We start from the raw sequence: 22,254 nt of genomic DNA on the forward strand, positions 1-22,254 counted from the left end.
AAAGCAATGAGTACTCCCGAAAAGTTATTTGCAAGATGTTCCTCCCAGCTAGATCTTATTTTGGGCTACATATACTTACAAGCAGGGGTATAACTTGCCATGGTAACTGTTTGAGGATATCGTGGATATAACAAGGTATGAATTCTGGAAGTCCTAAGGCTGTGATAGGAATAATAACTTGGGTGTTTTCTTTTTCTGATCACATTGTGAGAATAGTCTGACACAGAGAGGAGAATGGACCGGATGACATAATTTGTTCTAAAAATCATCTCTTCCTTCATTGCTTTCTGGTCCTCATGCTTTTTCCTGCCTGGTGGCAAATTGGCTGGCAACAAATAAAAATTATAGCGTCTGTTTCTACTATCCATCTGGGGTTTTTTTAATGTCACCCACACACATGCCCATGGATCTACCCACCCACTTATATTATCTCGCACAGAACACATTCATTCTCTCACTCACATAATTTATTCATCCCAACATGCACTAGTGCAGTTGCCATTTAGCTTTTGTTTACTGGTAGCCGTAGCAATATTTAAACAGATGTCTATTTACATCCGAGGAGCACATCAATTCTTGCCTGCATGTATGCGTGCACAGCCTTAGTTATAGTTTCTAATGTCAGTATCTTCCTTTGTTTGCATAGTCATCAACAGTATTTCTGTTCAGAGTTGAATAATACGACATTTCCTATTTGAATAATAGGGTGTCTTAGAATGTTAAATACTTGGAAATGTTTAAAAATAAAATGCCTTATCTAAACAAAAATTTAAGTTACCAGGTCTATCCTGATTCTTGAAGAACTCCCTTTGTTTCAGTAATGAGGGATTAGTTGAACTTCAGTTTTCATGAGCTTTCTCTAGGTTTTTTGATCAGCGGTTTCTTTTTACCCAAAACAGGGGGATGTTTTTTGTAATAAAACCTGAGCTGCAGTGATCATGAAGAAGAAAAAATGTATACATTCAAGGATCCACATAATTTCTGAACAGGTTCTCCAAATATGAGTGTCAGCTTATAATGTCTTTCCTTATTCTCAGAAAAAGACACTTGGGCATTGAAAGGAATCTGTCTTTCCAAATGCAAACTTCTCAAAGATAGAAGGTAAGATACATGGTCTAATCAGTTTGCTATTCTTTTTGCCTCTATCTTCTCAGGTTTTCATCTCTGAAATGAGAGCAGTAGACCTTGGACAGTTAAGCTTGTTGAGCATCATAGTGTGGGTTATGGAGCCGGATGGTACCTGGACCAAATTGTCATCCATGAATCAGGCAAGACAGATGAACAATATGTATTTCTTTGCCAGCAATGGTTAGACAGTGGAGTTGGTGATGCGCAGATGGAACGAGAAGTGAAACTTCTTGGAAAAGTCAGGGATGGAATGCTGACAGGAAAGATTTTTGGTAAGGTCCAAAATCCTCAAAACTCCTTCCAGCTTTTGTTTTAATTGTAATTCATAATATATTCTTTTGTTATTTTTAAAGCTAAAGCCAAACTACAGAAACAGTATAGCTTGAATGTGAACTGCCTCTCTCATACCAATTGTCTCTCCAAACACTTTCCTGAGATGGTAAATACAATTACAATGCCCAGGGAAGCAACACTAGAGCATAAGGGAGATATTAAGTGATAGAGGCAATGAAGGTACTATGATTTTAGTTGAGGCTAGAAAAAAAGCTGAAGCAGAAAGAAGTAGGTTGTTCCATATGGCATTCATGCAGAGCAGAAGGCTCCTGCAACAGTGATGAAATCACAAGAAGAGCTACAAAAACTCTTTTAGCAGAATGAGATTTTCCCTTATGTTCATATATTTGCAGAAAGCATTTGCTTTTATTTGCAGTTTTCTTTTTTACTTATATCAGTGGCACAAGTTCTTGCAAACAGTTAGCTGACCTGAACTCGATATTCTATTCAAATTGTTTAATTAACAAACAACAAAAATTCAGAAACAACTTAGACACTGAAAACATATTTTGCCAGGGTACTGGATTTTTTAGCTCTCTTGTGTCTTTTTTGAAGAGGTGTAAAATGCTGGTTTGGGTCCATTTATGAAAACTGATTCAGAACTGATAGACCAAGCTATGTAAAGTTTAACTACTCTGAAGGTGTGAATTTGCATTCTGTATCAGCCATTTTGTAAACCTCTCTCTATTAACTTCCATGCTCCTGCATATTTCCTTTTATGTTCAGAGAATTTTATATCATACATAGTTGCAGACAAAACTAATAGATTATACCCTCATATTTAGCCACCTTTAGTTAGTCCGCTAGTAAATATATCATCTAACAAAACAGAAATAATGTTACTAATACAAGAGAACAGAAGACCATGGAAATATAAGCATAGGATGAGCAGCTAGAGTAGTGACAGATCAGAACAAGAAATGGCTGTATTTCACCACTGCAAGTGCTCTAGCTCTCTATTAAGTAGATTCTATAGGTGTCATACATAATCCACAGAGCGAGGCAGGTGTCTCCTGAGGGTAATTCAGAGCAGAAGCCCAAGTCTGGTCAAAGTCTTTCACATCTTTCTTCATTGATAACACGAAAAGCGAGAGAAATCTTGCATCCTTGTTTATGCACCTTAATTAACGTCTGAATATAGCTGCGTAAAACCAATTTCCTTCCTCGGTTTCCCATACACACATAGTCCTCAAAAATCTGAGTACAGACTTGCTAATAATTTCATGTCTATGGTTATTAAAACTCAGTGCTGTATCTACTGAAAATCATTTTTCGTCTGGGTGAATAATAAATCCAGAAATAATATGACAAGTAAGCAGAGAGCCTATGAGGAATGGATAAATAAAAGACAAATCAGCAAAGAGCAGTATACCTTAGGGGTCAGAAACCCCTGTATATGGATACAGTGGAACTTACTAAATTTCAATCTAAATCAGATGTTATAAAAGAAGTAAAACAAATAGCAAAGTTCTTCAACCATTTACTTATTAAAAGAACCTTCAAAGATGAGTAACTATTCAGGAATAATAGAGTTCAGGCTGAAGATCATGAAGGTAAAATCCCTAAACAAATAGAATACCTTGTCTCTCTTTTTGTTAAGGAACCATAATATTGGCCAGGGAAGCAAAAACACAGTTACTAATGGGAATGAGCTTATTGGAATTCAGCAAATCTGAAACACATACAGAACTCTGAGTTCCATTTACTCAAACAGTGACAACCAGAGTAGTTAGTCCACTGAAGGAAAAAAAAATACTGAAGGAATTGGGAAATGAGGTGGCAGACCTAATAGCAAGGATTTAAAACAATTTTTTGAAGACTTAACATCAGCAAATATAATGCCTCCATCTAAAAAACAGAAAGCATAATGTAGGTGAATATAGATCTAGTAATTGTTCACATGAAAACCTTTATAACACACTTGAAGAAAAGAATAGTTGAGACAATAGAGGCAAATAGGAAATAAGAAGAAACGCACCCTGACTTTACAAAAGATAGATTGTAAAACAAGATGAAACTCCAGAAATATTTTGCAGTAAGACAAATGTAATGACATTTAATCTGTCTAAATTCCTGTATTGAATTTTATTTTCTCTATGGGAAATTATTAGGTAATCACAGGAAAGTGAAAAGTAGTAGTAAAAGGAAAAATTGTGAAGAGTTGGAGAAGACACAATTAATCTGTTAATGAAATATTTTGGAGCTACAAAGCTGAGAGTGTTCTCAGGAGAGGAAGAGGTTGTGTGATAAACTTTGACAACTGAAGGAAAGGAATTGGACAGAATTCTGTGGCAAACAACTTGTATACAACTAGGTGTAAAAACTCAACTAGATATTTGAGCTCGCAATTCTGATAAATGGACCTTATTTCCATTGTTTTGGGTTCTTTTTAGAATTAGGAACTAAGTACTAGCTAAGGGTCTAAAAACGTTTTTGATCTATACTGCTGTGTTTTGAAGTGATTTCTGCTACACAAATTCTTCAGCAGGAGGACTGTGAGAAATACCTTGGTTTGTTATAAGATCACAGGATAATTTTGAGGCAGTAATGTGACACGGCTATGGGGTCACTGTGATCCCAGAGTGTATGTAGGCATAACCAGTCAAAATCAAAGTGGATTACTGGCTTTACAGAGAAACCGTGATATTTCACCACCAATGCTGTGCGTAAGTGTGGCCACCTCTGTCCAAAAGGACTGTATCAAGCTGGAATAGTTGAAAAGAAGATATGATGACTGAGAAAATGACAACTCTTTGTTGTGAAAGGGTATTGAAAAAAATTGACAGATTCAGAATAGCTAATGAAATGCTCAAAATGAACACAGTAGTGATCTATCAAATTAATGGTGGCTTACACATCAAAGAGGGATTTATTTAAGCAGTTATTTAAGCTAACAAAGTTGTCATAAAAATAAATGGGTTTCAGTAGTCCATTAATGCTTTTCTGAGAGAACTAAAAGATTTCTGAGAAGGAAACAAAGAAAGATTATATTTTTAGCATTGCACTGTTTGCGTTGGGTTGACCCTGGCTGGACACTAGGTGTCCATCAAGGCTGTTCATCATTCCCCTCCTCAGCTGGACATGAGCGAAAAAACACAACAAAAGGCTCTCAAGTGAAAATAAGGACAGGGAGAGATCATTCAGCAGTTACTGTCATGGGCCAAACAGACTTGACAAGGGGAAATCAGCTTAATTTGTTACCAAAGAAATTAGAGAAAGATAATGAGAACTAAACCCAAATATAAAAACACCTTTCCTCCTTCTTCCTGGGCTAAACTTCACTCCCAATTTTCTCTACCTCCTCCCACCCAGCTGTGCAGTGGGACAGGAAATGAAGATTGCAGTCAATTTATTGCACGTTGTCTCTCCTGCTCCTTCATCTTCCATTCCACAAGAGACAGTCCTCCACAAACTTCTCCAAGGAGACGACTTCCAATGGGCTGTAGTTCTTCATGAACTGCTGTGGATGCCAAAAGTTGATGCAGAGAAATTTTCCAGCTTTCTGCCAGTATCCATGTGAAAGTCTTACTTTCACACAAACACTAGATGTAAACAGTGAGAGGTTTTTGTAAACCAATCCTTTGTCTTGCAGTTGCAAGATTGTTATGCAGTATTGTTATGTTACTGACTGGAGAAATATTTTTAAATGGGTGTTGTAGGGTTTAACCCATTCTAAGAGATGGATGGTCAAAGGATCAATAACCTTATGCCATTCAAGCGAACCAGGTTATCTAAACAAGTTTGGAAATTAATAAATAATTCCATTTCCTTCCTGGACTGAAGTCTATGTTGTTTTTGTCACCGTCCCCAGTACACCACCATCAAACTGCTCCAGCATGGGTTCCTTCCATAGGGTGCAGTCCTTCATGAGTAAACCTGCTCCAGCACAAGCTCTCTCCATGGGCCATAAGGTCCTGCTGGGACTCTGCTCCAGTGCAGGCTTCCCTGAGGTCACATCCTCCTTTGGACATCCACCTACTCCATCATGGGGTCTCCCATGGGCTGCAGATGGATCTCTGCTTCACTGTGGACCTCCATGGGCCACAGGGGCACAGCTGCCTCACCGTGGTCTTCACCATGGGCTGCAGCGGAGTCTCGGCTCACCCTCCTTCTGTCCTGACTTGAGAAACTGCAGAATTGCTTCTCTTGCATTTTCTCACTCTTCCCTTCGCCAGTTGCAATTGCGCAGATCTTTTCCCACCATTTTCTTAAATACCTTATCCCAGAGGTGCTCTCCTGTCACTGATGGCTCAGCCTTAGCCAGGGATGAGTCTGTCTTGGACCAAGCAGGCATTGGCTCTGCTGGACAAGGGGGCTTCTAATGGCTTCTCACAGAAGCCATCCCTGAAGCCCCCCTGCTACCAAAACCTGGCCACACAAACCCAATACACTGTCTAATACTTAACTAAGGAGAAGGAAGGAAACTGCTTTTAAACTGAATCTTAACAAATTTATCAGAAATGATATAATTTAATTTGGGTGTTATAGCAGCTTATGATACTGTACAATCCAACAGACATAATCCTTCTATTCAGTCTTCCTGGGCAGCTATACACTGATAATTTAAAGGCCAAGTATTTCAGTTCTAAAGGGCTAAAATATCCTAGACTATGTCACATGGGATATGATAAATTTTCATTTGACTTACATTTTTTCACAGATATCATTCGTTTCATTTACATTTAATGTTTGTAGGCACAAAAATAGATTTAGGATTATCCATGAAGTCATAACACTGAAGTTATTTTAGATGACTTTACAGATGGTGAGTACTAAATTTTTATGTCAACAAGTGATGGATTTATGGCACAGACCCTCACCTGATCTAAAGCAATAAAGCTTTATTTGCATTAGTTATAGTAGGAGACAAAGATTTTCCTGTTGTGCTTAGGAAGCTGAGGTGACTGGACATTCTGAAGCTGAGGTGGGAAGCTGAGGTTTATGGACATAAATTCAGAGAGCCTCTGTTGCCTTTATGCAAAGTAAAACAACCTGTTTTACAAAACAGCTATTGGAAATTATCAGATCCATACTTTGTCTCACATTACATAAACAGAGCTAAGTCATGTTAATGAAAAATTCTGTTTAATTCTGCAGCAGTCCAGGTGACAGAAAATTCTGATTTTCACAGTTCTTTAAAATTGAAACCATGATCTTGATAACCCTGAATTTTCCATATATTCTATTAACATGAATTACAATATTAAAGCTAGCTAAATCAGTGAGGTTTTTTGATGGGTATAAGTTTCTGATCTCCAAAACTGTCTTGTTGACTGAAGCTTTAACCAAATATATGTTCCATATAGAGTTGCAGAGGTTACTTAGGAGCTTACCTCGCATCAGTCTGCAGTCCTTCTGAGCCTTCAGGGATCTGTCAAATCATCTACAATGCTTAAGTGACTAAATGCTTCAAAAAGACCTAGTAAAAATACTCCTGTAGTGCTTCCTGAGTCCCTAAAGTAGACAAATTTATGTGCTGCTATATAGGACTCTTTTTAATCTCTCAGCAAACATTACTTCTTCATAGAAGAAATGGATAAAGTTTTGTACTTTGCTGTCATGATAACTGTGGTGCTCTGTGATAAAAATATCACATTTCAGGCTCTGAACCACTTTATCTCATCATCATCTTCTTATAGTATGCATGGAGCAAATTTTAACATGTTCTTTTCAGTAAATCCCCAAAAAGTTAAAAGGAAAATATACCCTTCCCTGACCAAAGGCAAACCTGATAACCAGCAGTGTCTTGTAAACAATATGCTGCTCTCGAATGGTGACTAGTGAGAAAAAATATTTAAAATCATCAGGAGATATTTATAAGGGGCGGGGGGGAGGGGAATCAGCAGATTGGCGTGGTTCTTCACAAGTCTCTCATGTGGAACTGGCAGTCTCATCTGCACACTGCTTTTGGACAGGTCCATCTCTGAAGTGTCAGCTACCACTATGGAAGGACTGGTGTCCAAATTTGCTTCTCACTAAATCAGTGATAGTTAGTGAACCTGTTATGTGCCAATATTTGAGCTCAGTACAAAGGTAGGGATGGGTTGCTAGTCACTCACTAACTCAGCCTGTTACAAATTGAGGTTTTATTTTGGATTTTCAGCAAACCCATTAATGCTTTTCTGCTCTTTTATTTCAATAGGGACTTGGGATGTCCAGGTCACAACTGGTGATATTTCTTCTAGTTCATGAACCCTAAAATGTCTCTAACTGTATGTGGTGAAAAAGGAACTTGCACTTCAGTCATACTCCCCAAAGGATCCCTTAAAAAAGAGCAGATTTATGAGACTTCTATTGAACTAAGTAAGAAATTTAAGACTATATTCAAAGTTCGGCTAGAAATTGAAGAAGCTGGAGAAGGAGAGACTTTGGCATTGCTGTGAGGTAAAAAATCAAAGCCTAAAGTAATTATTTACTGTGTCTCTATTATAATTTCTTTTATTGCTTTCCATATTCTATCATTATTTCTTCCAGTTTTCAGTCCTGTCTGAAATTGCTTAATTTTTGATTTACAGAAGTTGAAACATTTGTAAAGGGTTGACTTCAGAGACTGCTCAAAACACTAGGATAGCTATGGATAACAAAAATCTTTTAAACTTGGATGGATTTCTGGAGACCCATATATACAGATGTGCCATCATCTGTAGCATATCCAGTGATGTCTTTTCAGAACTGTACCCACTGGCATACATTGCAGTATTTACATAACTCCAAATTGGCTGTTACATGTTGTAGATTCAGTGATCCAAAGCAAATAATTTAGGCAGACACTAGAAATGCATTTTGATGAAACTATCTGCCTTTTAAGTTGGCATGTGAAAAAAAGAAGTGAATAGCAAAAGTGACAATCTTTCTTCTGATATCCAGCTAAAATTTGACATCACACTGAAATTGCTGTGGCACTTAACTGTACAAAAAAAATATCTTCATCCTCTTCTTCTGGCAAAATAAAAACAAACCTAAAGGAAAGAGTCGCCTTCTTTCAAATTGCAGACATGCTTTTGTCCAATAATGTTTCTACTTTGTTCTCATTAAAAACTGGAGAAAAAAAAATTTTCATTTCCAATACATGGTATTACTGAGCTGAACTCCCTGACATTTAAATGGTGGGCAAGTTGTTAATTTCATCTTCATAGCCAGATGAAATAGTCATCCAACAAATCTATCAAAATTAAGACTGCTTCTGGAGTATTGTAGGAGACAGTAGATCACAGCAAAAATTTCAGAACAGAAACTTGGCAGTTGAAAACAGTGACATCTACTAGTCTGCTTTAATTCATTAACTCAGAACAATCACTCAAAGCTCAGTTAAAAAAAAATCAGCACAATTTATATAAATAAGGAAAAGATGCACTTTTACCTTAGGTAGGAAGAGGTAGAGAAAGAAACTATAAATTTCCCTGCTTGGGATACATGTAAATTATTTGGGTTTGGGGAAGACATTTCCTCTTATTCTATGGTTTTTATAGCAGGACTGTCTGAATCCTTGTATGAAATAACAAGGTTGGTATAGGAGGTTGTGGATAATATCTGTTATTAAAGACAGCTTAGCAGTGTATTTACACTGCTGGTTAGAATCAGGGTGGTCATTTCTATGCTATTTTGTTTTGATTTTACAAGATTGCACCTCCAGAGAGTCTGAGATTTCCCCCTTCTATCAAAAGTAAATGCAGGTGTAGTTGGTTGAATTCCATGTTTAGATTCAGAATTCGTTCTTACAGCCATAAGTACAAAATAATTATCCTGATTTCTTAGGAAATTGAAACCTTTATAAAATAATGCCTCGAACAGAATTAATTAAGATATGCTTTATTTCTGAAGCATGTAATAGCTAACATCTTCATTCTTACTTCTTTCACTTCTTGAGGAAATAAAACATAGAAAATGAAACCTGAGTTTCAACAAACTGTTCAGGAATGTAGATATAATTATGAAAGGAAAATTGTGCTAGCATTATACTTCACAGTGCATTTAAAAAAATCTTTTCAGTGTGTTTGTCATAATGAAAAATACTGAGTCCTTTGAAGACAAAATAATGCTACCATCTCCAAGTGACAATTCCTAACCAAAGTTGGTTTTGCTTACTGGCTTCAAAGTTTGGATATTTTAGTGAGTTAGGTCATGAAGAATTGAATGAGTGAATTATATGTGCCCTTTTCAAAGCAAGATTACATCCTACAACATATTTTCAAATATGTTGTCTGGTCTAGGTTTAAACAGCTTAGAAAATGGGAATTTATCTCTTAGTGTAGCTGGTAGTACCACAGTGCAAATTAATTATTAAAATCTCATTATTAAAATATGTTTTCTTATAGTAATAATAAGCTACTTAGTGCAGGACCACTATTTTCTTAGTTTATACACAGAATTTCATAGAGATTGACATTACTTAGTATCAAACCCTATATATTCAAGTGATACTTATGTACTGATATATATACATGTCAGAAAGCATTCTTAATTTCTGTATTTCAGTTTTTCCCAGGAACACTTATTCTTCTTTCTCCTGTTACTTAGAATAAGCAAACATTCCATACTGAAAAATATTGTGGTGTATTGACAATTCTCACAAGCTGAAATGTGCCCATATCAACACTTCTTTTTCTTCCATATGCTGGATGAATAGGTTACATAAAGGAACCTTTTTGAACAACTCGAAGTATTTTTTTTTTCCTTCACTGTAGTCTCTGCAGCAATAATGTTGACAACATTTTAATTACCTTTAATTGGGAAAGTAATCTATTCCTTCTGATTTAAAAGGCTGTTTTCAAAAACATTTTAGAAAAAATTATTCCCTCTTAATTTTAAATTTTGAGATGATGTGTCATAGCTGTTTAAAAGTTTGGCTATGGTTTGCATTAGAGCACAACAGATGCTGAAGTTATTTTTTTTTATTTGTTAAGGTAAAGCTTCAAGACAGAGAAATTAGAAGTGTTCTAGAATTTCCATTTTGTCATAACTTTGCTGATGAAGAAGGAGGAAGAGTGACTGAGCTGCCAGTTCTCACAGCTGGGTCTCCTTTTCAGCAGGTTTGTCACAAATTAGAAACACTGGAAGAGATTTGGTCAGTAATGATGGCCGATTTTCAGAGCAGCCCAACGTATTTCACAGATATTTTCTGTTCATTTCTGGTGATGCATGGCTAGGGCCAGTCCACTCCAGTGTTTAAAACCAGTATCTTAGTTCCTATAGCTGAGCATTGTGCACTCAAGTATGCCTGGTATCAGTTTGTGGCACATAAAAGAGCAAGAATATGGCACTGAAACTATTAAAAGGGTTTTGAACAGTACTCAGAGTTCAGCTTTTTCTCAGTAATATGATCTGGTTCTCTCACAGACTACACAAGAAAATACAGAGGAAATAATTCTTGTACTGTAATTTCAGACAAGAAGGAGACCCATGCCCCCCAGCCTGAACAGATTTCTTGTTGTTTGTGTTCCTAGAATTTCGGGCATTCTTTTTCTGTGACCTAGCAGCTGCATGTCATCTAACTCCATCAGAATTGTGCCTTGGTCCCCTCAAGACTGGATATTTTTAGTCTGCTCTGTGTCTCTTATGAGGCTTTATAACATAAGTTAGAGAAGAGTGGAAGAGCTCTTACCCTAAATAAATATTCTACCATGAGAATATCCTAGGCTACCCCCAAAGTTATGGGTTTAGATCAAGCACAGAAGTAATCTGTATATTCTCTGCCTCTTTTACTGTGCTTTCAAAGTTAGTACCAAACAAAGCACTTAGGCAGAAGCTTCTTGAATATGAATTTGAGAAGAGTACTGCTGGGATATTCCCTGGGAAAGTTCTTTGCTTTTAAATACTTCTTAAACGTATTTCATTCTGGAAGAGCACAGATATTTAAATCTTTAAAAATGCTGCTCCTCTTTCTGAGGTGCATTTAACATAAGGACAAGTGCTTTTTCTTTACCTCTCCCCTTTTCAATTGAATGTTTTGGGCATGTGATTTCTTTCTTATTTTAGGGGCCATATCACCAGTGTGTTATGCATTTCTCTGGGAGTACAAACAGGTACTTTACATAATCAGCTTTCAGGAAGTGCTCAGCTGAAGGGTTGTGTGTTCACACGGTGTGTTCTCTGATATGACATCTCCTCTTCTGAGGCCAGTAACTCCAACTGGCACAGTGTAGAGTGAACAGCCACTGACTGGACCACGATCCAGAGGAAATACAAAAGTTACTGTCTTTCTGGCAGAGTCCAGCTTTGTTTGAACTCACTGAGGCTCTGAGCAGAGATGTACTTGTTGAGTGATTTAGTATCATCCATAGCCTAGGAACTTTTTCGTTGGAGTGTCATGTATTTAAATGCATACAAGTGGTGATAGAGTATTATTTACATGTTTTTATACCAATTTGTTATGTGTTCATTTTAAATTTTTTTTTCCTCCTGCCTGTGTTTCAGGCCCACTCAAATTATTTAGCTTATTATTCTTCATAATAGTGGTTCTTAAATTCTAATTACAATGCATCTTGTGCTTTTCCAAGCATTACAGTATGGTTTGGTCTTCTGATCATTCCAGATAGGATGAAAAATTAAAACATAATTAAATTAATTAAGTAGTAATTTATTAAATAATATATGTTTTAACTGGTTTAGGTTTGGTAAACCTTTGATCTCTTTTTCCCCACAGTCAAAAGCTATGTTCTCTACGTCACTATTGAGCTACCTCTGGGTCAGGAACAGATGCAGATGTCTATGTCATGTTGCAAGGCCTCTTAGGAGATACTGGAAGAAAAAAGTTATTAGAAAAGGAGATGAAAATTTCACTAAAGTAAAGGTATACTTATAATTTCTGCAAGATATTTTCCACTTTTAGAACCCAGTCCAATTCATGCGGATTTAGTGGGAATAGGGAAGTCTACAAAGTCTGGTTTGCAGTGCTCTGATTTTAAGTGTGTGCATCTGCCTATATCCCTATCTTAAGTGCAAAATACCAATCCTTATGCAGCTGACACTAGCAATACTGACAGGTAATAAAGTGACTATATCAAGTGCTTTTATATTCAATTTTGCAAATACTGAAAGTCTTCAGTGACATGCCATTGGTTTTCCTGCATATGTGCCTCACAATAGAACTCTAAAAATACTCAATTTCCTTTTAATACCTCTTTTCTGCCCATGCCATCCTTCAGGCTATGGCACCTTTCCCTGCTTTCTGCTGTCTACCCCGCAGTCTGGCTCTTGGTCTCTCTCCAGATAGTCAGACACTACCCTCCATAGTTTTCTTAGGTCTACCAGGAAGATCATCATTCATTCACTGTGCAGGAGTGAGTCTTGTAGCTCGTAGACATAGACCAGTCAAAGTCCCATACAGCTGCCAAAGATGCATTTCCTTGATGCATTGTCAGTATAAGCAGAAATTAGAGGGAATTTAGGTACTGAATGTGCTGCAGAAACATGGGTAGATTTACAGCAAAATGCATGTCTTTGACATAAAACCTTGTCCCCATTGGAAGCTCTCGACAGAGGGAGTGAAATTTTCAGCTGAAAAGATCACAAGATATTTTAAACATGGAATAAAAAAATTGCTTGTATTTACTCTGGCTCTTTATTTGAAAAAAAATTTGAGGATTGAAACAATTTTATAAAGGGTCTAAAACAAACATCTGTTACAGAAAATTCGAGTTGGAATAGTTAAAGTTTAGAAAAAAAATCCGCCAGTGTCTTGCAACTAGTAAGTTATTTTCGTCTGTTGGTGTTGGCTGCCGAAGAAATGAGAGTTTCTCTAAGGATGCAAACTTCCAAATCAGCCTAGACTCATACCCAAAGCAGAGACATGATATATGTGATCAGGAGGAGCTCAGCTCCTAACTACCCCCAACCTCGTCAATTCAGTGGAAATTGAAAGTAGGTATTATCTTGCAGGATTTCACCTACTTGAAATAAATATTCATAAGAAAAGTTAGAGAGTTTAAATCTTTATTTTTGAGGGATTAAATACTGTGGATAAGACTACTCAGTTTTGATAAAGTCACATTTGTATTCCCTAATGCTGAAGTTCAGATTATGGTTCGCTGATAAACTGATTTAACATAATTTTAGAGCTGCAGTCATTTTGTCCTCGTGAAGTAAAGTTAGTTTACTTGTAGACTGGTAGTTTTTAATGAAGAGGGACCAAGGATTCACATCTAGAAAAGTTGACTATGAAAGCAGAAGTGAACCACAAAGATTTATAACCTGAAGGGTACTTTAATAGTATTTGCATCTACTTCAGTTTAGCTCAGAATTTTTCTGTCTTACAGAGTAAGATAGAGATCTGGCATATAGCCATGTCTTCATTATTTATTTGACATTTTATAGGAACAGTGTGTGAATATAACACAGTATCCTTGTATTTCTAAATGTAGATATCAGCACAGGAGTATTTTAGGGCTCTAAAAAGAAATTACTTGCAGATAAGTAATAGAGAAACACATAAAAGTCTTGATTCACTCTTTGTTCAGTGAAAATAAAGGTATTGGGTTAATTAAAAAGTATAAAATTATTCTGCAAGCAAGGCTTCTGCCTATGCAGCAGCATTTTTCCATGATATGTTTTGGAAATTTCCCAGTGTTTTCTTCCCTTTAAAAGTAATCTCCAAAAAGACTCTCAAGTGTAGAATGTCTCTTTCTATACCAGCCCAATCACATATTGTGCAAGCACCCCTGCAGTCAGAGTCTGCACTTGGTGGTTTAGGGGATTTGGAGTATAACAGGCAGAATTTGCATTCTGAATCTTAACAGTTGTTCTGACATTTTAAAATGTGCTTTTCCTTGCAATAATTTTCCCCCTGACTATACAGCAACAGCTAGTCAACTGGAACAGTGTTTCTGTTGGAAATCACATCAAAATATGGTGTTAGTCTCACAGAATGTCAGGGCTGCTACAAGCAACAGTTTAGCTATGCAGAAATACATAGAAATGTTTAAATATTCAGTGAAGTTTGCAGTGGATTGGAGATATTTTTCTTTCATTTAACAGGTCTTTTATTTTCTTGAGCTAAGTTACATGATAGTAAAAGAGTGAATTAGCATCTTATATCTGAAAGGTTGCTTTGTGCCTTTCCAAAGTCCTTACACCTGTGAGACCATCAGAGAACTTGTAAGTAAAGTAATGTGCATGATACTATTATACTGGTAAGCCCCTGTAGCTCACCCCTGAGAGAGAGCAGCCCTGTCACTGAGAGAGCTGAGCTTCTGGTGATCTACTCAGACAAATGAGTGTGAGGACTTGTCCTGCAAGATCCATATTCTTTCAAATTGCTATGACATTGATGCCTTGTTTGATCTTCTCCTAGAAACTGTGAGGATAGACAAAGAAATCTCAGCACACTTCTTCATGCAGTTCAGCTTTCATGAAACCCTAATAGTATTTATTCATGGTTTGTGAGTCTGCTTAAGCCTGATAGACGTTACCTACTACGAACACTTTCTTGAACCAAGAAATGGTTCAAGGCATTCTGTGAAAACCAGGGCCCAGTTGTGTAAAATCCTTACAGTATCTCTGTGTTACTTCTGACAGCCAACATTTGTCAGCAAATGTAGTTCTTGATGCTTCTTTATAAGGCCTTTGATAGACTTGCTGTATGCTCTGTCATATGGCTGTGAGTTATCTGAAAATTTCCTCTTTGAGAATGTGGGGTTTTTTTCAGATCAGTTCCATCAAAAACAGTAAATTACACTGAATATGTTATGATTGATATTTAAGTATTTTAATCTAGGTTTAATGAAAGTGGCCAGTATTTTAAGTACTCCGCCTTATGGAAGCACTAAATTCTCTGACAATTTTTACTTCATTCCATTAGAATTTGAAAAGATATATCCTTTATCCTGCCCTATATTTAGACATCAACTGCTCAGGTTGGTGCCATGGTAACTGCAGCACATACAAAAATTGTCAGTGAGAGGTGACTGTTGGTGTTCAGTTTCAGTACTCACAGATTAAACTGACAATTAAAAAAAAAAAAAAACCACCAAACAAAAACTTCAGGGAAAAGTCCATGTATGCCAGAATACACTAAGGGTCAGAATGTGGGACAGTGTCCTGGGGTCACAAGTAGGAAACCAGTATTTGCCTGTAATATCCACATCCCATCACATTGACAGTGCTGCTATTTTGTGACTGCAGATAAATCTTCTCTTATGGAAAGCATGCCTGACATAGTGATTAAATAATTCTCAAATGTCATTGATCCAAATGTGTTAATCACAATGGTAGGCTGTTGGCCAAGTTACTGTTATACAGAAATGAACACTAAATCCATCTGGTCATCAAAGAATCATGGAATTGTTTGGGTTGGAAGAAACTTTTAAGATCAAGTCCAACCATTGACCCAGCACTGCTAAGTCCACTACTGAACCATGTCCCTGACTACATGTCTTCTAAATACCTCCAGAGATGGTGACTCGCCAGTTTCCCTGGGCAGCCTGTTCCAATGCTTGACAACCATTACAGTGAACAAATTTTTCCTAATATCCAGTCTAAACCTCCCCAGGTACAATTCAAAGCCATTTCCTCTTGTGCTGTGGCTTGTTTCCTGGGAGAAGAGACCAACCCTTACCTAGCTGCAACCTCCTTTCAGGTAGTTGTAGAGAGCAATCAGGTCTCCCCCGAGCCTCCTTTTCTCCAGACTAAACACCCCCAGTTCTGTCAGCTGCTCCTCATAGGATTTCTCCTTGAGACCCTTCACCAGCTCTGTTGCTCTTTGGACACATTCCAGCACCTCAATGTCCTTGTAGAGAGGGGCCCAAAACTGAGCACAGGATTCAAGGTGTGGCCTCATCAGCACCAAGTACAGGGGGACAATCACTGAATCACTGCCCTGGTCCTGCTGGCCATGCTATTTCTATTACAGGCCAGGACACCTTTGGCTGCCTTGGCTACCTGGGGACACGCTGGCTCATGTTCAGCAGCTGTCAACCAGAATCTCCAGGTCCTTTTCTACCAGACAGTTTTCCAGCAACTCTTCACATCATGTAGCATTGCACGGGGTTGTTGAGATCCAAGTGAAAGACCTGGCACTTGACCTTGCTGTGCCTCATGCAATTTGCCTTGGCCCATCAATCCAGCCTGTCCAGATCCCTTTGCAGAGCCTTTCTGCCCTCCACCCAACTTGGTGGTGTCCACCAGCTGTCTGAAGGTGCCCTCAATCCCCTCATCCAAATCACCAATAAAGGTATTAAACAGGACTGGTCCCTGAACTGAGCCCTGGGGAACACCAGTAGTGACCAGCCACCAGCTGGATTTAACTCCATTCACCACCACTCTCTGGGCTTGGCCATCCAGTCAGTTTTTTATCCGGTGAACTGTGCACGCATCCAAACCATGAGGAGCCACTTTCTCCAGGGGAATGCTGTGGGAAATTGCATCAAAGGCTTTCTTAAAGTCCAGCTAAACAATATTCACAGCCTTTCCTTCATTCACTAAGTAGGTCACTCTGTCATAGAAGAAGATCAGTCAAGCAGGACCTGCCTTTCATAAAGCCATGATGGCTGCCCCGATCCCCCAAATGTGTTGTGTGTGTAGTGTGATGGTACTTGATATGATCTGCTCCATGACCTTCCCTGGCACCGAGGTCAGGCTAACAGGCCTGTAGTTCCCTGGATCCTCTTTCCAACCCTTCTTGTAGATGGATGTTACATTTGGTAATTTCCAGTCTACTGGGACTGGTCAAGTTATCTGGGACTGCTTGTAAATGATGGAAAGAGACTCAGTGAGCGCTTCTGCCAGCTCCCTAGGTACCCTTAGGTGAATCCTCTCCGGTCCCATGGATGTGTGTGTCTGTGTGCTGTAGCAGGTTGCTGGTCCTTTTCCCTTGGATTGTAGGGACTTCATTCTGCTCCCTGTCTCTGTTTTACATCTCAGGGGCTGGAAGAGCAATTGGTTCTCTATTAGAGACTGAGGCAAAGACAGCAATAAGTACCTCAACTTTTCCCTCAGCCTTTGGCTGCTCTCTTGGTGGCACTCCTGGTTGCTTGCACTCCCTCAGGGCTTCTTCAATACATGGGGGGAGCTTGGCCACCATTGCTCCTGGCCCTGAATCCTGTTACCTGCTGTGGCATGAGCTGCCGGCTCCTGGGGGCTCTCTTTGCTACCCCTGAGCTTCCTTTGGGAAACTCCCCTGTGCACTCACACCGCAGCGCTCAGCTGCTCACTTTGGCCATGTGACTTCTACTTTTGGTTACACCATGTTTAAATCCATTGAGCAGAAGGAGTGATCAGATGGGAAGTAGAAAAATATGAAATACCACCATCTTGAAGGAAAGATTGGTGAAGGTTCTCAGAAACTGTGAGGAGAAACACAGAAAGAACATTACTAAAGCTTTATGAAATCCTAGGGACAGTGTCAAATACCTGAGTCATGTGCAGTTCTCAGTGATACCTCCAGGATGGCATTTCCCAGTCAGTGGTTACAGTCAGTGAGAGATTTGTAAGGGGCAGAGTCAGAACATACCATTGCAATCACCCAGCACAACAGTGCTGTGTTGCCTACACAGCAGTGGCCAAGGATTAGAGCTGTGTGAATAATTAATTTTGGTTTCCTGACATATTCTTGCAAGGCGAGAAAACATGTAAAAATTTGCTGCAAAAAATTAAAAACTGGACAAAATTAATTAATGCTAAAATTAACTGCAAGAGGGCAGTACTTCATTCTGTCTATGTAGATCTTAAAAATAAATCACATAAGTGACATTTCTAGAGCTGAAATGCATCTCAGTTTTACTTGCCTGTACTGTATGCCTTTGTTCTAACATGATGGTTTAAGCATCTGCTGCAGAAAGGGAGTGATGGTTACCTTCTCTGTTCATTTGGACATTTATCTTAAAACAAAACTAGTTAACCTCAGAGAGTACCTGCTGCGTTCTTTTCAGGAAATTGTCTTATTATATAGACTTATTTTAGATAGGCCGAGTTGGATAAGTGAATTTTATGCCCTGTTCATTTCAGGCTTTTGATAAACAAGGTAATTTTAAAATAAAATGCAGCTAAATTTATTAGCTTGATTTATAAAAAAATCTTAAAATAGTTATGGTTAATAGAAATGTGCATTTTTCAAAAAATAAAATATTCAGTCATTTTCCTCAATGCAGCAAGAACTAAATTAAATTCAGTTCAAGTGAAATAGTTCCAAAAATGTGTCTAATGCCAAATGAATGGCTACCAGTGATGAAGTTTAAATCTAGCTGGAAAGTTGTTTCCAAGCTTAAGGATACCTTTTTTTTTCGTTTAAATATTAGAGATTCACACTATTTTCTGTCTCAATTTGTCAAACTTTAACTTCTAGGAACTTAATTTTGTCACATTTTTGACTATTGGTTTGGATAGCTCTTTTACACCAAATTTCTACTGCCTTTGACAGTATTTATGACAATAAGAAAATCAGTATGCCTTTGACAAGTTAAATAGATTATTCTGCTCGATTCACTGAAAGGAAGGCTTTCCAGTGATTTATTAACTCTCACAAATCTTTTCAGAGTACTCTTCAATTTAACACTCTACTTCTTCAAGTGTCGTATCTGGAGATTGTATTTGCATAATCTCTGAAATCTTGTTTTTTTCCAGATAAATCATGGAAATACTAACGTGCATAAGCTTATTAACTGGCGTCACTGCAATGAAATGCGCTTGAAAATATTCTCTGTTTACAGCTTCACTTACAGACATACAAGTTAGACATTTTATTATCCCATTATTATATTTGATTATAGGGTCTTAATCAAAATATTATACAATGATATGCATTACCGAAGTTGAAGAAAATTACATTCACCCTATTTTCTTTGCATGTTAAATCAGATCTCAAACTTGGACTGTTATTAAATCAATCCAACAATAAGGCTGCATCAGATGGGGTTGAATCTGTCCAAAGTGATGACTGTCTTTTTTTGTTTGTGTTTTGTTTTTGTTGTTTTTGTTTGATTTTTTAATCTCTTTTGTTTGTTATAATTTATGATTATGTTTTTGGATGTGGCTGATGATACTGATCCATGTAGCAGTCCTTTTGCATTTTATTAAACACATTTTACTTAAAGTCTGATTGAAATGTCTTTAACTAGTTAGCTGAATGGTCATAGCTGCTGATCATTATAAGTGCCCCTATTCTTCTTACTCCTGTTGCTGTTTTGTGCATAGAAATCTTGTTTCAAAAAGATTTCTTTCCAGATATACTAAGAAAATTAACATCAGGTCAGTGCAGGGCAAATATATTTGGGGTTTTTCATTACCACTATTCTGTCACTGATTCTTCACTAATCTTGTTGAAGATTGGTAAACTGTGATAAACATGGGTTATCAGAAACCTCTGGTCATTCAGTCACTATAATTTACATTACTTTTTTCATGCAGAGATAAAAATTTGCAATGAATTTATAGCTGAAAATTTAACATAATACAAAAACATGCTTGCAGAAATGTGAGTCTAGAAGGAAAGCCGTGTTGGTTTTTTCAGATGCATGAAAACTCCTATTTTTAAGGAAGCATTTGTACAGAACACTGACTTCAAGACAGTGAGGGCACAGTCAGAGGCACTTTTCATCCTTCCACTTAACTGAACCAAGACAGTACTGCTACCAGTGCTTGTCATCACTGCTGCTTACCACCCAGTGTTTCCACCTCTGAAGTCTTCTGGCACAGTGACATACATTTGCTCTGTCCAAATGTTTATTTAGTTTAAGCAGTTAATATCATTAGTGATTTGAACTTTTTCACTTGGTCTATCTTGATAAAATTTGGCTGGAGCTGATTTTGTGGTTATCCTGGCACAACTAAAAAGGTGATAATGTCCATCTAAGAGAAGGTAGTGGTGTGACAAGCATTTGGGACAGGGTGGAAAAGTTCTGTTCAGCACAACTGGAAGAGCCCATAGGACCACAGTCTGAAGGGGCAAAAGTAATTTTTCTCTTTTTTCTCCTTAATTTCTCTTTAATGTTTCCAGGAATGTTCCCACACTATTTCTGATTTGGGCTCAGTGTTACAGGGGCCTTTATTTTGTCTACGTGTGTTAAAACTCCTTTGTTTTCTGCGGAGTTTCTCCAGATTAACAAGGGAGATCAAAATAATCAGGCAGCAAATCAATAGGTTTGCTAAGCTTAATAGAAAAGGTCCTTTATCTGGACACTCTGACTCCTTTTCCAATAAAAGCCTATTAAAATGATACTAACATTAGCAGTATGGGAAACCACTTGTGCATACAGGTTGATGAAATGAAGCATATGGTGTGTCTTGACTTGCCATTTTCTGTTCTGCTGGGAATATCGTCATTAACCAACCGTCAAGTCTCAATACCAAGCCTGTAAAATGATTGGCATTTAAAAAGGTAAATATTGCACAGTGACTGTTCAAATACTTCTTCTGTTACAAGAGCTATTGCAGCTGCTGCAAACAGTGATATGTTGCCAGCACTGACACAGAAGAGTACTGAATAAAGTCAAACTGGGTGATACGTTCGAAGAAAAGGCTCAAAACAGGGATCCCAGGAAAAGAAAGAAACATTTGAAGAAAATCTGAAAAGGAGTTAAGACAAAAACCAAATATTCTGAAAGGTTTTCTGGAATGATTGTTATAAAGGATTTTTTAGTTCTTATTTTCTTAGCCAAGAAATATGAAAAATGCCACTTCTGGTTTTGCTAGGGCAGCCCTCTGGGTCACAGAGGATCTATGGCTCTACCACTATCAATCTTAGCTGTTTAGTGTTGGAGAATATCTTTCTGCAGGCAATGTTAATTAAGAAAATTTAGTGGGCTGTACAAACACACAAATTGCTTTAATGTTATTCTGAGAAAATTCAATATAAGCTCTGCTGAATTAGACTATATATATTATTATCAATATTTAAGGTGACTTTTCTCTGTTCAAACCTAATTTGCTAGTAGTAACTAAAAACCAATTAACATTTTTTTCCCTAGAGGAAAATTATAAAGATAAATTTCATATTCTATAGGTTTGCTTGTCTTCTGTGTGTTTCCTTCCTCTCTCTTTCCCGTTTTGCAGAAGAACTAACCCTCCAGTAATTTAAAAGGTCCCCATTTGTAAGTCAAATAAAAGATAGAGTATCATGTGACATACAAGACCCGTCAACAACTCGAATATTTAGAAAATTTTATGCCTAATCCATGGTCTCATATGAATCTACAAAAATATTAGCTATATTTTTAATAATAATTGAATTTCATAAAATTAGAATGAAATATATGTCATGATCTGTCTGTTTGCAGTTTGAGAGGAGAAAAGTGAATTAAATTTAGCAAATAAATTATCTCTAGCCAGTTGTTCTTAGCTCTAACAGTTATAGTTGCTGCTCTTTCTCTGTTCTTTTTTGGTCCCTTGACTACAATAAAGCTCATTACACTATGTAGATTTTCAAATGTACACATAAAACAGAAAATGTAATCTTGTCTGTGAAGTGAGTTTACCCCAGCTGACACAATTTCTAGTCTACTTATAGTTGCTTAACCTGCAGTTTATTAGATGTCTGGATAATCTGCAGATATGACCATGGATTTGGGAGATTTTACATGCTCTAAAGTGAGCTTGTTAAAATGGCACATTGACAAATGATAAAGTAGTGTGTCTAAAACAAACCAAACATCAGAGTTTTTACAAATGTTTTTTTCCATCAAAATATACTTATTTTCAGAGGAAAAAGGATTTGGAAAGCCTTGTGTGTTAACTGTATATACAAACTTGCTGTTACATGTGGCTAGATCCTCCAGGTTATAGAAAACCCATAGTACATGCTGCTCCTGATTTATTAAGTCACTAAGTTAATAAGTATTAAGAGTTTTTTAACCATCAAGTTTGGTG

At 37.4% G+C, this 22,254-nt stretch overlaps 1 protein-coding gene across 1 annotated transcript in view; it reads left to right on the forward strand.

Annotated features, from left to right (window-relative positions):
• The window catches only part of RP1 (RP1 axonemal microtubule associated), a gene marked incomplete at its 3' end in the record, with an annotated part of 163,329 nt that overhangs the window by 121,856 nt on the left and 19,219 nt on the right, over nt 1–22,254 (forward strand). Inside the window, 6 exon segments of the mRNA XM_082284668.1 lie at nt 1,175–1,400; nt 7,604–7,647; nt 7,650–7,840; nt 11,437–11,483; nt 12,151–12,213; nt 12,216–12,250. Coding sequence (XP_082140794.1) covers nt 1,175–1,400; nt 7,604–7,647; nt 7,650–7,840; nt 11,437–11,483; nt 12,151–12,213; nt 12,216–12,250 — 606 coding nt within the window.

This window comes from Coloeus monedula (assembly GCF_965178545.1).
Source record: "Coloeus monedula genome assembly, chromosome: 1".
In the NCBI taxonomy this organism is placed as follows: domain Eukaryota; kingdom Metazoa; phylum Chordata; class Aves; order Passeriformes; family Corvidae; genus Coloeus; species Coloeus monedula.